General features: G+C 41.3%; 1 protein-coding gene across 2 annotated transcripts in view; it reads left to right on the top strand.

Annotated features, from left to right (window-relative positions):
• The window catches only part of CHM (CHM Rab escort protein), a 72,340-nt gene that overhangs the window by 17,675 nt on the left and 37,265 nt on the right, over positions 1-17,400 (top strand). The window contains exons 4-8 of one of the 2 annotated variants that reach the window (XM_081180183.1): positions 184-304; positions 3,998-4,404; positions 8,908-9,024; positions 10,944-11,064; positions 12,364-12,589. In XM_081180183.1, the coding sequence (XP_081036309.1) occupies positions 184-304; positions 3,998-4,404; positions 8,908-9,024; positions 10,944-11,064; positions 12,364-12,589 (992 nt within the window). Of the gene's footprint in view, positions 1-183; positions 309-3,997; positions 4,405-8,907; positions 9,025-10,943; positions 11,065-12,363; positions 12,590-17,400 lie in introns of both variants that reach the window. The other variant, XM_081180182.1, reaches the window with a different exon arrangement.

Below are 17,400 nucleotides of genomic sequence, written 5' to 3'. Positions count from 1 at the left end.
ACTGGAAAAATTCAGTGTATGGAAAGGTTCTGGTATAACCCCTGCACCTCACACTGCTAAAGAAAGTGAATTAAACATTTCTTTCTCCAACATCCTAACATTTAAATAAAGCCCCAAAAAATGCTCATTTTTAAAAAAAGTTTAATGAAACACTTCTATTCTTTTTTTGCATATTCCTTCAAGAAAACGGCTGACCCCTGTGAGGGAAACACCCGCTGGGAAGAACTGATCCTTGAAAATGAAGAAGGTATTCCTCTGAACAAGGCAGACCAAACCATTCAGCATGTTGAAGATTTCTGCTATGCTAGGTGAGTCCTTCCTGTTCTGCACATAAATGGTGTATGTGGAGGAACATTTTGAACAGGGAAGCCAATGGGTCAGCTGTGTGAGCTTGCTCCTCCATGGTGAAACCTGCTCCCCCAACTTAGACCCAATAAAGGAAGGTTTGGGGCTCACTGCTGTGGCCACAGCTGGCTTCAGAGATGCCACAAGCAATTTGTTTTATTTTATTTAGAATAGTTGTAGCATATCCTTCATCTATACAGATACCAAAGTGGGTTGTGGAACATAAATAAAATCATAAAATGACCAACAAGAAAACACACCATTAAAAAGAAACAGCTAAAAATGTAATTGCAGGCTAAACAATATCAGCTTACACTTCCTGGGCAAACAAAGAAGCTTTAACCTGGTGTCAGAATGAAGGCAATTTCTGTGTCTGGCATGTTTGTGAGTGTAGGGTATTCTGTAATTGGGGCATCACTATAGATAAGGCTGTCTCATTCCACTGCTTGACAAGCTTCCTTCAGTAGTGGAGTGTGGAAAAGAGCCTCCCCAGAAGATCTCAAAGTACAGGCAGGCCTTGATAGGGAGAGGAGATCCTTCACGTATTTGGATCTGAAACCCTAAAGGTGAGCACCAGCACCTTGAACTGGACTCAGAAGTGAATAGTGAACTCCTGTAAATTCTTTGGACTCATTGTTTGGCTTCGTATTGTGTCCAAAATTTGGGTGACAGAGTGTCTTGCTCCTGACAAACCACAAGCTAGAATCAAGGTGTGTTCTTGGGTTTATAGTTTGTGGATTTTTCCTGGAGGCATACATTGACTTTGGACAATGCACTTAACCAAACTGTAGCATAGCTCATGGCAGCACACCTGCAAGAAGGCCAAAGGAAGAGCACAATTCCTCTGTGGGAAACCTTGTGCATCCATGCTAAACCATGGTTTGGTTTAGTGTTACATGTGAACCAATTCACTCACTTCCTAGTTTAAGCAAACCATATCCAATCCATGCAGACCAGCACTGAGGACAGTTTGCCTGTTACATCAGAACAGGCTCTTTGTCTTGAATAAGTGTTATTTGATTTTATGTTATGTATCTAAAAAATTAAAATTGGAAATAAAAAACCCTCTTCCTTTTAATAACTTAATGTTCGAGAGAGAGAGCTGATCACAGCAGTTCTGACGGTTTACATGCTTCGGTTAGTTTTTGCCATTGTTGCTTAATTTCCCTGAACTCCTATGAAGTTGCCATTAAACATTTATTTTGAAAGAATAAAAACAGCTGGGTTGCAGTGGTAATATAGTGCACAAAGCCGAAATGAATGGCCACAGAACAAAGTGCATCCATCAAAGTGGAAGAAAACCATCTCCGCAACAAGCGGTATTGAAAAAAAGGCAAATGGTTGAAAAATAAATAGTGAACACCTGTGCTGCATAAATTAACCAGCTGGTTGGCAATTTTTCTTTTGACCTATCGGAAGGGGTGGCTGTTACGAGGCATTAATAAGACACGTTGGCTTTGAGAGATTCTTTTGTTAGTACCATTAATTAATGAATGACGCTAGATAATGTTCAGAATTTACACCACAATTTGTGCTGCACATGTATCCTTGTGAATTAGTATTACAGGTTTAAACAAACAAACAAACAAACCTCCATCTGCACATAAGATTTAAACTTCGGTGTCTCTCCCGCCCCCCCGAGCCCAGCTTTTATAGCCACAGTTCTGTTGAAGAATTAAGTTTTATACAAAAATATTTTGGTTGTTGTTATAAGGTTGTCGGGAATCCTTGAATAGTCGCACTGTCAGCTGGTTTAAAAGCTGCAACTAATGTACTTCTGAATGTAGCTGTGTTCACATATTGTTTTAGAAAGTGAGAATTTGGTCAGTTTGCATTTAAATGAGAACCAAACTCTCATATCTGTAGTTGGGAGTAGGAGGTTGTTCCATAGGCTTCCTGGAAACTGTGAGTTTTGAGGATAAACTCCAAAGAAGCCAAGGAGGCGTTCTGAGAACAGCCTCTGTCTCTTCCTTTTCCTCCCCTTGCCCCTCCCCTCTTAGGGCCAATAGCAGCTTTCAGGGGAGGAATGATTTTAATCGTGGAAAATGTAGAGAGGATAAAAATATTTCTCACCTAGTATTGTTTTCCTAATTCAGTTTGCAGCCCACCCTCACCCCTGCAGCTGTGTAAAATATATATATGACAAAAACCCTGCCTGTCGCTTGTAGCCTAACCCCTCAGCCCTGAGTTGAAAATACATTGTTACTGGCAACAATATTTCTGAAATAATACATTTAGGTGAAGCCCATAAAGCTGACCTGGGCCGAGGGATGTGATGAGTTTTATTTCGGCCCAGCTCACTCGGGGGCTTCTCTTGCAAAAAAACTAGTGTGGCTGCTAATTAGATCAGAGATAGACATAAGAAGACCTAAAAAATTAAATAGCTTTTACCTCTGGCAACTGGGGAAACTCTGCCTTTTATTGATAAGTACTGAAGTTTTACTGCTGTATCATTTCAGATCACCTTTCAGATTGCAGTTCATTTGTTGATGGCTAGGCTTAAAACATTTACTCAGAGGATTAATGGCTAAGTGGTTGAGATAAAAAGATAATGCAAAATGGTTGGTGAACTCTTCCTCTCCCGCCCCCCACTAATAATGACACTGATTTGATTCATCTCTGCTGGTAGCCTAAACTGAAATCCCAAGTTCAAAAGTGCTAGTTGCTGAGGTAGACTTCATTGAAGTTGAAGATTAAAAAGGAAAATGAGCTTGAAATGTGGAGTGTGGCCTTAGAAGGAGAATGTTAAGGATTTTGCCATTAAGGAAGAAAGGAGGATGCCAAAGACTTGTTACATCTGCTGACCTTGCTCTTTTGACCTCCTTACCTTTATCATGATAGGCAGCCACAAGATTAATGGTCACAGCAGTAAGATTTAAAGCATGCCTTCATTATGTTTCATTAAAGGCCATGGGTGGATCAGTAATAAAGATGAAGATTTTGTTTCCATATATGCGTGTGCGCGCATGTACACACAAGCCACTTATGGCTTTGCACACAATCCATGATGCACAGCTCCTTTTATCCATAGTCCCTGTGGCGTGATATTCTTCCATCCAAGCTGGTCATTCACTTCCCTCAACAAAGCTGTATTGTATTTGTTAACATTTTGTTGCTGGCACCTCCCCACTGAGCCCTTTGCGAACATTCTGTTACATCACAGCTGTTCAGCCAATCAGTGGCTGGGGGTGAGACCTGTGCACATGCACCCTGTTCACGCTGTTACTTGGGACTTGTAACAAAATATTGCATTGTGGAATGCTGCTATTCAGAATTCCAGCTGCTTTGTTCCATTACACCATCACTGTTGTCTTCTGTCCCTTCTGCCCAACAGCAGTCAGTATCCTTTAGCAATGTCCATGCTTTATCCTAGTGGGGCTATTTTTCATACTGCTGGAGGCTTTCTCCAAACTGATTGCTACCACTATCTTAATCATTTGTGCTGTTTTTGGTAATGTAAGCAACGACACACTCTGAATGTTATAAATAGAGGAGATGGTATGTCCTGTCTTGTGCATCTGTAGGCAAAGCAGACATGGCTCTTATGATGTTTCAGTCAGTTGGTTGAAATAGCTGTCGTACCCAGAAAGTTGCAAGATAGCTTTGGGGACTTATTTTCATCTGTTCTCTCCCTCTCTCTCCCCTTAAAAAATCAGTCAGGATCTAGCTGAAGATGTGGAAGAAGCTGGTGCACTTCCGAAGGCCCCTGCCTCTGTTGCTTCTGCTTCTAGTGAGGTTATAGAGGAAGTCTCTGGCAGCCCAGAGGCTGAGGAAAAGTGCTTTCCTTTGGAGGATCAGCCATCGGGGACCAAAGATGAAGAAACATTCCCTGACAGTGCTGCAGGAAGTGAACCAGAATGTACAGCTGACCACGAAGCTGTTGAAGTGACCTCTCTGGGGGAGAAACCCTGTGACAATGTAACGCCTGGTCAGTCAGTACAGGAAGTGGAAAATAACGAAGCTGCATCAATAGTGGAAGCTGCAGCTGAACCAAGGAAAATTACTTATTCCCAAATTGTTAAAGAAGGGAGACGATTTAATATTGATTTAATTTCTAAGGTAAGGGAACTCATTGCCTATGTTTTCTTTATTAACCCTGCACCCTATGTTTGCTTCATTGAAAATATTCCTTTGGAAACTTCACAGGCAATGCAAGATAATTACGATGATACTGGGACCTAGTATTCTGCTCTAAAGAACATAGGTCACTTTATAAAAGAACATTTTGTGGGGGTTTTAAATAGACACACGTGCTCTCGTAAAAAAAAATTTAACCAAAGCTAAAGTATCTGCTAAAAGCACACTTTGCTTTGGGGATAGGACAACCATATTGGGTCTCAAAACAAGACACTTCTTGCACCTTTTCCTTTAGGAATGTTGGTTTGCTGATCAGGGATTTGGGTTTTTGCAGGGAGAACTGTACTACATGTTCTCTGAAAGCTATGTGCTTTTTAAGAAACTGTAATTCCAGAAAACAAAAAACAACTACTGTGCTGTCGTACTATTCTAACTCTCTTCTACCTTGTTGCGAGAAATATTATTGCAGGATGAACCATTGGGGAGAATCAAATGTTATGATTTGGTGCACATGCTTAATGATAGTCGTTACTTTTGCCTTATGAAGTCATGTGAAGTTGCAGACATAGTAATTGTGGCAGTGCTAAACAGAGACAGGGTCCAAAGAGTTCCAAAACTAGTTCTGTGGCTTCCAGATGACATTGGATTTGAGTTTCCCATACAGTCCCCCCACTGCCCCTATAGCTCAGTAGTAGAGCATCTGCTTTGCATGGTAGGAGAAAGTCCCAAGTTCATTCCTCAGCATCACCTGGTAGGGCTGGAAAAGCCCTCTGCTTAAAACCCTGGGGAACCACTGCTGCCCATTCCAGACAATACTGAGCTAGATGTACCAATGGTCTGAGCTGGTATAAGGCAGCTTCTTATGTCCCCCACATTCCACCTGTTGTAACTGTGTGGGGGTTTGCTGGCAAATTACGGTAAGTCACTCAGTCAGAGCTCTCCCAGATTCTGCAACTCTGGCCTAGCTTCCTTTGGAACCAGTCTCCCACATCTCTTGCTAGGCCTTATAAAGTTCTCTCCTCAAGACTTTGAGAGTGATGGCATTGCATAAGTAACTTTCTTCAGTGGAGCATTGCTTCTTCTTTTTTAAAAAGTTAAGTCATCCATCTTGTGCTGTGGTTTTTTACATTCATGTCCTTCCCAGAATGTGTAATAAATTTTTAGCTTATATAAAGTGAGCAAAGGTATTAGAAGATTAAGTTTTATGGTTTTAACTTGTAACCGTTGTGAGCACACTGCTTGCTGGGATATTGAGGAAATGAGGACAGTAGTTTAAGCCTCAAAAAGACGGAAATTGAAACAACCAGTCAAGCTTGCAAAAATCTATCACTTGCCCGACAACAAATGTTGGAAATGTAAAGAAACAGAAGGTACATTCTTTCACCTTTGGTGGACGTGCCCAAAGATTAAGGCTTTCTGGGAAATGATATATAATGAACTGAAAAAGGTATTTAAATATACCTTCCTGAAGAAACCAGAGACCTTTCTCCTGGGCATTGTCGGCCAATTGGTGCCAAAGAAGGACAGAACTTTTTTTATGTATGCTACAACAGCAGCAAGAATACTCATTGCAAAGTATTGGAAGACACAAGATTTACCCACTCTGGAAGAATGGCAGATGAAGGTGATCGACTACATGGAATTGGCAGAAATGACTGGCAGAATCCGAGACCAGGGAGAGGAGATGGTGAAAGAAGACTGGAAGAAATTTAAAGACTATTTACAGAAATATTGTAAAATTAATGAATGCTAGAAGGATGTTGGATAGAAACTAAGGGGTTTCCAGCTGTAATGCTTTAGGATATATGAAAAAAAGGTTTACAAATGGGTAAAAGCTTAATGGTAAGGATTTGCTGAACTAACAAATTGAAGTGGAATACAAAGAAGGGAGGTATGAGTAGGTCTGGGGAAATAAGTGTAAGGAAGATATGTTATGGAAAATTATTTGTTTTTTAACTGTTTTTATGTTGTATTTTGTTTCTTTTTATTTTTCATTTTCATTGTTATATTTTAAAAACTTTAATAAATATCTTTTTTTTAAAAAAAAAAAGACGGAAATTGAGGGAAAGAAAATGTATAAAGAATGCATGGAAATAATGGCATGAGCTTCATGAACCTGCATGGAATCACTTTACTTGCCCACCCACCCACTTAGCACAACCAGGGGAACAAACCAGGAAGCCACCATTAACTAGAGCTTCTCATCACCCGCAAATGGATAAGTGTAAGGAAGTTGGTTTTCAAAACCTGGCTGGTTTGGAAGCTATTAACCATAGTTACCAATTGACACATAACAGGACACATTGCAACCTCTTAGTTTGTTTTCCCTGCTTGCACAAAGGGAGGAGCCAAAGAGGTTTTGTACAGGTCGATAAAAGCTAATGCATTGTCTAAATGCAACCAGAATGTACAAGTTTGAAACCTCAAAAAACTGGCAAGTATGTTATGCAGTAGAAATGGAAAGAAGATCTCCAGCTATTTCTTGATGGCATGGATAGCTCCCATAAGATTCTCTATTTTTATTTATCAAACCTAGGGCACTCCCTGACTTTCAGTATTTTGGGATGGGATTCAGTTGCACCCTGGCAAAATTCAGATTGTTCAGTTGATTTCACACTCTTGGGCAACAAACCTACTTCCCCAAACAATCAGATTTTATGCTTTAAGGAAAGTGAAAAGAAAATGCCCTGGGATTACATTTGCTTTAATGCAGCTCCACCTAACTTCCACACAAATAATTTGAAATGAATGCTCATTAAATAGCCAATGTCATCTGATCTCCCTGGAAATAAATCAGGATAAATGCTGTTTAAACAGATTGTTTGGAAGTACCCTGTGTTCCAGGAAGTTTAGTTCCTAAGGATAAGAATACTGTATAGGAAAAGCCCTGGTGGATCAGGCCAAATCCCCATCTAGTTCAACATCTTGTTCTCTCATTGTCCTCACCTCCAGGTAGACCAAACTGGCATTGGTTGCTGCCTCCCTTTATTTCTGATTACCAGATGGCTTGCAGCCTGACTGCATCCTTTCTTCTGCTCTTTTCAGTTCTTTGGCTGGGATCACATTCTCTGCATTTACTGTTTATGCACAGAGGCTCTTTAGCTCACCTCAAAACTGCCCTTCCTCTGCAGATTAAGGTGGCCTTTTGAAGCATCGCCCCATGAGGCAGTGCAAAGTAAATACTGCACCCCTGAAAGTGCTTGAAACTCACATATTGGTGGGAGTAAACCATTTGGACCCTAGTTCATGTGTTGCGGGTCTGGATACCCAGTAACTCACTATATAAAACAAGTATAGTCATTGTGATACCCTCCACCCGTTAGATCACAATTTGCATCATTCCTAGCCAGCATGGCCGGGGATCAAGGATGATGAGAACTCATGACGACTATCCCTGATGTAGATGACTTCTTCTGCCAAGATTGCATGAAAGGATTTGTGCCTCTTCTCTGACTTCCCCAAGGTTTTTCTCTTGACTATTTCAGCAAGAACCTATCCTTCATCTCTCTCTCTGCTTCTGGACAACAGTGAAAGCAGCCAGAAACTATGTGTGAGAGAATGTGTGAATTATGTGTCTCCTCCTCCTCCTCCTCCTGGATTTAGTCTGTAGTAGATTCTCCCCTCCTCCTTCAAGTATGACCTGGAAATTTGAAAAGCATGATTCTCCCACTTACTCGGGCACTCGTAGAAAAATCGGAAGCAGCCCTTCCAGGTTGCATTTTACCTTTATTCTCCATCTTTTCTTCACCTTGAAGCCTCTGGCTTTGCTTCAAGTGAGCACAGGAGTGAACTTTTCAGTAAGGTAAAGTCAAATATGCAGCAGTTATTGCCCATAGAGTTATGGAGTGTAGGGGAGCATCCTTATTCCCCTCCACCAAATCTGGAAGAGTATGTGCCTTTTAATTTAAGTCCTGAACCAAGTAGGAATGACCCTGCTAATAGCTTTACACCCACACTGAAGCTGGAACTTTTGTAGTATATAGTATTAGTATATAGACAAATTCCAACTGCAACAAAATGTTGTTGTGTATCTTTCATCCTGAAAGTGATGCTGCTGTTCCAGCCAACCATTCTCTTAAAGCAGGGCATTTCATCTCCTCCTCTTTGTACTCTTTTACAGCTGCATTAGGTGGTTGTTTCAGTCTCATTGGGCAGTTTTATTTTGTTTTTGCAGGGTAGTGGCGGTTTGCTCCTTCTACTTTTTCAAGAATAAAGGGGGAAATCTCAAGGCTCCCCCAAGCATGCTGGCATTTACCTCTTGTTTTTCACTTGTCCCACTTTGGCTATAGCTCTGGCAGCATTTTCTACTGTTATTCAAAGGCTTAAGATACAGAAGTAGTACTCCCACTGTTATCATATAAATGACACTTTTAATTTGCAAAAATGTGGAGCCTTGACAGTGTGTTCCTCTTCAACAATGCTAGAAAGAAGATAATTAAAATTAAGATTGTCTTCAAATATATATGTATGTTTTCTTTTATGCAGTTACTGTATTCCCGAGGATTGTTGATTGACCTCCTAATTAAGTCAAATGTTAGTCGCTATGCTGAGTTCAAAAATGTCACCCGGATTCTTGCATTTCGAGAAGGCAGAGTGGAACAGGTAGGTACTGAAATGGACCTAACTGCAAAAGCTGAGCTTGCAATTCATTTGAAAGTGCAAATTTGACTAACATAAGTTTTTATGTAGCTATAATTCCTTTCACCCTACCACTTTCTCTGCTATACTGTACATTCTTTTATTCTTGGACTGGTTTGGATATAATGACCAGACCCTGATCTGGCTCGTCTAAGCAGGAACAGCTGCATGTTTTGAAGTGTCTTGAGTAAGTTGCTGTCATTGGGACCCCCTTTCTGAATGGGCCCATCTTCTCCTCACCACTGTCACTGTTACCCACTCACTTGCTTTCTCCCTCTGGTCCCAATCTTCACAACTTCCCAGAGGAAGTATACAAGTCAAGTGAAGGTCCATGCTATATCCACATTACTCCCTCTTATCTCTGCTTGCATGCCCAGTGGCAGTAAGGAAGAGAGAGAAGTGGAGCCAGGAGGCACCTGGGGTTGGCAGTGTGCCCTCAGTAGAAGCATGGGCTTTGGCACATTCCTAGTGATACCAACTGCTGATGCAGGCCTGGGATCAAAGTTTCAAGCTCACACACACTGTTTCCCCTCTACCCTCTCTCTTCCCCTTGTACATTCCATAGTTGGAAACTATGGTTTTAAATGGCCTTGTAGTTTTGGTTTGGAGGGCAAGTGCAAACTAAAAATTTACCAATTCAGATAATAATGGTTTGCCCAGCAAAAGGAGTTGGGAAGGGAACTGGAGTGGAGAAGGCTAGAGGAGGGAGCACATGTACCTGAGGTTTGGGAATATGTTAAGGAATTGGAAAAAGAGAGTTAATTTGATTGGTGCTCCAAATCTCCCATTCTCACCAGTTGACTGTTGATATAATAAATCTAATATTAGCAACAGATTTCCAAATAGTGCAGTTTTCCAAATTCATTATTTGCATTTAGTTGGGAAGGAGGTGCTAGAGCTTATTAGCAGAACTAAGAAAGGAAATGCCTTCTAATGTAACTCTGCAGTCAACAGGATGCATACCGGAAAATCACATAAACCAAAATCATAGTTTTTGTGAGGACAATTGTGTCCTTGAAGGACACAATTGCCCAGCATTAAAGGTTGTTTAAAATGAAAGACCATCACATGAACCAACACCAAGTGTTTGTCTAGAAGAATAGCATATTAGTGGCTTATTATATGGGAGAAGAGAAGTCTAAGAGGCATCAAACATGAGTTTTTGCAGACATCATGGTGCCCTTGGGCAGAAAAGACAGGAAGTTTGCATTGATCTGAACACAAGTTTATAGGACTAGAAAAGAGCTGCAAGAGATTTCTCAAAAGTTGAGTGATTGCTCAAAAGACAATCCTTAAACTTGTTGAAATAGCACTTTTTTAATTCATAAAATAAGGCAGTTTCCCTCTGGAAGGAAGGTAGGTTGTGATCCATGCTGATAATCTTCAGAATACTCTGAATTGGCTACGCCTGTGTGTAATGACTGTTAGAAGGCGTGACTCATAAGGCAGGCGTAAATGTAATGTCCCCATTCTTCTTTACCATGGTTAAGCAATTGGGCTGTGGGATCCCTTCCCTCTCCCTATGCAACCATGATTAATATTAAACCAAGGTTCCCTCTTAATCAGCATTTAAATTTTGAGGAACAAGCCATGGTTCTGAGAGGGCAGGAGGTAATTTGTACCTGTGAAGCATGGGACCAGGGAAGAGAGTGCAGAATCCCACAGCACACTCCAGACCTCCACTTAAGCATGATTAAGTTATCTGACTATGGTGTTTGCAAGAGATAACTTTTTTAAGACAGAAAAATCCCATTTTTAAATTAATACTAAAGGACAATGGTTTTTTAAAAAATTGCAGATTTCTCCAGTTCTGTGACACAGATCATTTCCTGGCCCTGACTGTGTTTGGAATGGTGGAAAATAACCTCCAAATTATATTTCAGGTTCCATGTTCTAGAGCTGACGTCTTCAACAGCAAACAGTTGACCATGGTGGAAAAAAGAATGCTGATGAAATTTCTTACATTTTGTCTGGATTACAAGCAGCACCCTGATGAATATCAAGGTTTGTACCTATTTGTTGAAGAGGAGAATCTCACTGGGCATTTTCATTTGATCTTTAAATGTCTGCACCTTTTGGCTCTCAGATGCTATACAAGATCTCCCTATTACCTCTGATGTGCTGAAGGAAGCCCCATGTGTGCAGGCTTTCCATTCACTTTATTGTTGGGGGACGCTCTGGGGCAGGTGTGGAACCTTCATAATCATTTGAGTTGATGTTGAAGCCTTTGAGCATGTGGAGCTCTGAGCATTTCTCCCCGCCCCCTTTTATAATATTTTTTTATTTGGTTTTACAAATTAAAATGTATATTAAAAATTATAAGTAATAAAAAGGTAAATAAACAAAGATTTACCCCAATCTCTGGGCTTCCCCCCACCCTTGGGTTCCATTGCTAGTGCTTTTTCTGCTGCATATTGTAAGTCACTCCAGTTTTTAAGTATCCCATATATCCCTAGTTCTTGTTACACTACAAGTGTTATTCAAATCCTGCTAAAGAGTTCAAGTATTTACAGTGGTCTCCAAGGTAAATTATAAATTTTCCCCATCCTTTGTGGAAATTCTGGTCTTCCTGGTTTCTGATTTTCCCAGTCATTTTCACCATCTCCACACAATCCATCAGTTTGGTCTGCCATTCCTCTCTGGTGGAAACTTTGTCTTCCTTCCATCTCCGGGCTAAGAGCATCCATCTAAGTGCATTTCTAATTCAGGCAATACATGCAGTTCCAATGCTGTGAGTGATGATTTTGTTTCTTGAGGCAAGAGAGAACAGCAAAAATGGGGTTGATGGTTGTTGTGCTTTAAAAAATGGGTAGGGAGGGCTTGTATCCAAAACAGTGTGAGCCAGTATGGTGTAATGGTTAGTGTCAGACTAAGACCTGAGAGATCAAGTTTCAATTCCCCACTCAGTTATGAAGCCCACTGGGTGACTTTAAGCCGGTCCCCGTTTTTCAGTCTACCTCGCAGGGTTGCTGGGAGGATAAAATGGTGAGAGGGAGAAGAAGTGTGTGTATGACCTTGAACTCCTTGGAGGAGTGGTGGGGAACAAATGTAACCAATAAAGAAAAAACACAAAACCAGTCCCTAGGCTTAGTGTTTGAGTGTTTCTTGCCTGGTAGAGTTCAGTGAGATGCCTGAAGCCTAAAAGATGACTAACACAGTATCTGACATAGTACAGTCCTTCTGTGATTGTAGTATGCAGATTGACTGGCTGGTTTTTGTTGTTGTTGTTTTGTTGCTGTAGTTGTAAATAATTATCCGGAACGACTAATTAATGCTTGACTTTTCTTTTATTCCCCGAAACAGGTCACAAGGACTCTAAATTCTCAGACTACTTAAAAACCCAGAAGTTGACTCCCAATCTGCAGCATTTCATATTGCATTCCATTGCAATGGTCCCGGAGGCTGACTGCTACACCATAGATGGCCTGAAGGCGACTCAGAAGTTCCTCCAGTGCCTTGGGCGTTATGGAAACACTCCCTTCTTGTTTCCTTTGTATGGCCAAGGAGAGATCCCACAGTGCTTTTGCCGGTAAGCAACGTTTTATTTCTTTTCTTTTTTTAAATCCATTCAGTTGGGAATACTAACTAATCTGATTTAATTCCTTTTAGACACTTAGCTGTTTTCATTTCCCTGTGTTTACATGTTTGTACGTGGAAAATAAAGCCTTTTAAGAATTCAACGCTTCCTTAGGGCTTCCTTTGTTTAGTGGTGAATCGTGTGGAAGAACTAAGATGGCAACAGTATACTAAGCTTGTGGCGCCTCCCCTCCCCCTCATCACAATAGCCTATGAGGGACACTCACACCCCTGTGGACTGATCCAATCCCTAAAGCTCTAGTACATTGTTTTCTATTATTAATTCATTAACTGGAGCTTTAAAATATGAACTTTAATTTGGAGCTGTCCCTTGGGAGCAGTTAAATGTGGTGTTGCAAGTCATCTTGGGTCTCTTAATTCAGTTTGCAGCCACCATCTATGTGTTTTCCTTTCTTGCCAGTAAAATTTTCTTTTCCTATCTCTCTCCCATCAAGCCTCAAAGCAGCTTTTTGAAGGTTCTCCATAAATATAGAAAGTTGCTGTGTGGTGCAGGAATGACAGCCTTATGTTTTGATGTGTGATACTTGTCTCTTACAGTCAATGGGTAGCCTTTATGAAATCCCTGTTTGTGTCCAGAGGTTCTCAAACTGTGCCCTGTGGTCCACTAGCAGTCCTTGAGCTGCCCTCAGGTGGCTCATAGAAAGGTTGTGGAACAGCTGAAAATACCCACACCTTGCTCTGAATTTGGTTGGGTTTTTTTTTCCTGCTGATGGAGATAAACTTCACCAAACGCTGCCCACAAAACCAGACACATACCCATTGCATTAGAACAGCAAGACTACAATCATTTAAGATATGACTTAGGTAAGTTCATTGATTTGCACAACAACAAAAGGTGCCTGTGTTTTTAAATGGTGTGTCAAGACCCATGGCAGCTTTCAAGTGGTCCAGAGGAAAAGTTTGAGAATCACCACCCTAAACTATTTTAAAGGGTGCTTTGGGAAAGCCGCGCAGCTCAGAGGTAGAGCATCAGCTTTGCATGCCCAGAGTCCCAGCATCTGCATGTAGGGCTGGAAAAGACTCTTGTCTGAAAGCCTGAAATGCTGCTACCAGCCAATATAGACATCGTTGCGCTATATGGATCCTGACTCAGGAATATATGGAACTGCTTTTGAACCAAGTAGGTTCCAGTGGCTATACTGCCATTTGGCAACTCCTTGGAGGAAGGGCAAGTAGCTCTAGGCTGAAGGGGGTCCTCGGGTGCGTCTCTCATGTCAGCAGCCAGCCAGCCAGCCAGCCCCTGTCCTCCTCCTATTTCTTTCCACCAGACACAAAGGGTAGGTGAGGTGAGGCCTACTAGAGGACCAGGAGGGTGGCAGCAGTTGTGCTTCTACTGCTGCGGTTCTGATTGCCCATGGTGCACCAGAGTGGCGTAGCATCAGGGACATGGTAGGCAATCACAATGGTGGCTGCCTGGCACTTATTGGAGTGCCAGAAAAGGGAGACCTGGGCACTACTGGCAGCAGTGATGGGCTCTTGGCAGCTGTTTAAGGATGTTGGTGCTGCATCTGGTAAGAAGGTTAATTGCCTTGCATTAAAAATGAAAAATATTTGTTTAAAATGCTCTCCTAGCGCACGATCAATTAACTTGGAAGATAGCCGCTTCCTTCTTTAAAGATCTCAACTTGTAATGATTCTGTTTCTTATGTACAGGACCACCTTTGCCCCAGCTTGTGTTGCTAATTCTAAGCAGCGTTTCTAAGACTTCTAGGATTAGTGTTCAGTCAGTCTTCCAAGTGGTAACATCTCTGCCTATACATCATACCCTACAATTTTTATCGCCAGGTTATCAGAATAAGGTGTCACTTGTCCTGTGATTTCTAACCACCTCTTCATATTCTGTTTTAATGTAACCCTCTTAAGCGTTTCTTGCAGTCAGTTACCCTGTGTGTTCTCATCAAGGCTACTGTTATAAATGGCAGGTATGCATATTTATGTGAATGATTCAAAGACATTTGTAAGTCATATCCTTCCATTCTGAATGAATTCTGCATAAACTCTACAAGGCTCACTAGAACTGTGGTAGTCCCTTGAGTGAATAAGATTGGTCCTTATTTCTGAAACTGCTCTCAGTGAATGGGATTCTTTTTCATGCTACTATGTAACTTCCATATGCAAGGTTCACATTTTTGTTTTCAGAGCTTATCAGAATGAGATTTATGCAATAGAAACTGGGTTTGTGATTTTGCTTTTTATCCATGGTTTTACAAATATACCATTTCTTTCTGATGAATGGATGTTTGTAAGATCAGTGGGATGGATTCATAGGCTACCTTCCTCCATCGGAAAGAGTTTTGATGAGAACCTTTGGATCCAGACTAGGGTTTCTTAATAGAATAACCTGAAAATATGCTTGGTCACAGAAACAAAACTCTTTCAATCCTTTATAACGGGTGCATAATCTTTCATCTTTGCTTTTGTTCAAAACAGCAACTTTGGACCCCTTCTAACTTGGGTAATTACCAGCCAGTTTTAAATGTTCTATTCTGGTGCTCAAGAGCATTGTAGCAACTCTGCTTCAAAGTCTGCTTGGATAGTGCAGTTCCATTTCAATCAAACTATGGTTTGTTGCCCTAGTAAACAACTTGTAATGGGAGACCAACAGTGGTAGAATGAGCCTGTTAATTCTTCTGGATTTATCAGCAGCTTTCAGTATTGTCTACTGTGATATATGGTTTTGATTTGATTGGTTGGCTGTATTGCTATGCTGTATTGCTGCAATGCTGTATTGCTATGCTGCTTTCCATTCAAATGAATACCGAAGCTGCTTACAAACAATTGATAACAATAACATCACAAATACAGCATAAAACATATTCTGTAATTAACAAATCATCAATAAAACAAATACAGGTTGGAGGAGTTGCCCGTTGGTGACCAGGGACCAGGTGGTTGGGACTAGCTGCAATGGAACCACCCAAGGATAGAGCAACAGGCAGATTCAGCAAGCCATCACCCAGGCCCTCTGGGCCAGCCTCACCTCCAGATCCAGTGCCACTCCTTGCACTGCTCTTTGCCCATGACCTGGATGACTCTCCAGTCCCCAAGGAGGCACCTGCTGATCAGTCTGACTGAGCTGGCACTGACACCTTCTCCATTGCTTAGGACATGGAGAGATCCATGCCACTGCAAAGAGACCACTCAGGTTTAGCCCACCCAAAGGCATTCCTGTTTGCTTGCCCAGTCCAAAGATACGTCCCACTTGCTGCACTGAAGCAGTACCTGTCCCACTAGTTTATAATAGGAGCCAAGGGTGTGTGTGACTTGTTGGATCAATGTTTAGCTTGTTAGGCATGTCTTGCACCTGCTGTGCCTTTGATACCTGTTTTGCTTATGTATTGTTGTGATTTGAGCATTAAAGCTTTTAGTAGAAACATCTGAGTTCTCCATCCAACAGTTATTATGTGGTCCTACCTTGCGTCCCATGCTTTTTAAACATCTGCATGAAACTTCTGGGCTGAAATGTTATCTGTATGGTGATGGCACACAGCTCTATCTCTCATTCTCATCTTAAAGGAAGTAGGACTGGGTGGTAAAAGTAGGACTGTAGGACTGAGTGGTAAAAGCTTAAATGAATATAGGCGAGATAGCTGGCTTCATAGCTTGGAATAAAAAGCTCAGACTATCTTGTTTGAAGCTTAAGTGCATGGAAGATGTCAAGGATGGTCATGGATCATTGAACATGTTTGGCAGGCAGAAGGTCCCATGTTCAGTCCCCCACATCCACTGTTAAAGGGATCAGGTGGACATAACCTCTGCCTGGAGAGCTGCTGCCAGTCAGAGTAGGCAGTACTGGGTTAGATGGACAAATAGTCTACCATGACATAAGGTGGTTTCCTATGTTTGCTACTTTCTGAAGGTTGCATTGCTTTTTTATTTTTTTTAAGCAGCATGTTTATCGTTAAAAGAAATTGTTTGGTTTCAGCATTTTCTATTCTTAGTTTTGCATTGATGACAGATATAAGAATGTGGATAGCACAGTTGTGATTGGAGTTGGCTGGTGTGCCCCCCTCCCTTGAGAATAGAACCTTAGTTTGGGACAAACATCAGTGAGGTGAGATAATCCATCACTTCTAAGCCCTGTTCTCCAGTGATGGATGGATAGATTGGTAAAGTAACTCAATAATCTTCATTTTTTTTTCTTCTCGGGTTATTCACAGATCAGTGAGCGCTGTCGTTAATAAAGCTATGGAATGCTTTTGTGTCCTTGCCCATATTATTTCTCAAGTTTTGACAGGACAAGACTTTTAATTTGAAAATAACCTTTGTGTTGAAACATGCCCTCCTAAGCATACAAAGTCCTTTGTGAGTGTGGCACTCCACGATCCCATGTTGAGCAGTGAAATCCTTCTCGCAAAACATTGGAATAATTCTAGCATTTAAGAAATAGCTGCTGGCTTGCAGATGTTGAAGCTCTCAGAGCTGAACTGGATGCTTGTTTTGAATATATCGGATAAATGCTCTGATCATGATGCAGAAGTTGGTGCTATTGATTTCAATGACGCTTGCTCTCATGAAATGAGTGCAGGGCAGCTTAAATCCCATTGAAGCTATAGGAGGCTTAACTGCACTGTTTAGAGCATCTCCATTGAAATTCCTTCTAGAAAGTTCAATAATTAAGAGAGCCCATGTGGTTAAGGGACTAGGACCAGCAGGAGTGAGGTTCAAACCCTTATTCAGCCTTGAAGCTCCCAGGGTGACCTTGCTCTGGGCTCTTATTTCTCGGCTTATTTTTATTTATAA

Source organism: Podarcis bocagei (genome assembly GCF_964188305.1).
Source record: "Podarcis bocagei genome assembly, chromosome: Z".
Taxonomy (NCBI): Eukaryota; Metazoa; Chordata; class Lepidosauria; order Squamata; family Lacertidae; genus Podarcis; species Podarcis bocagei.
The sequence above is the reverse complement of the archived record's forward strand: the minus strand, read 5'-3'. Positions and strand labels throughout refer to the sequence as shown.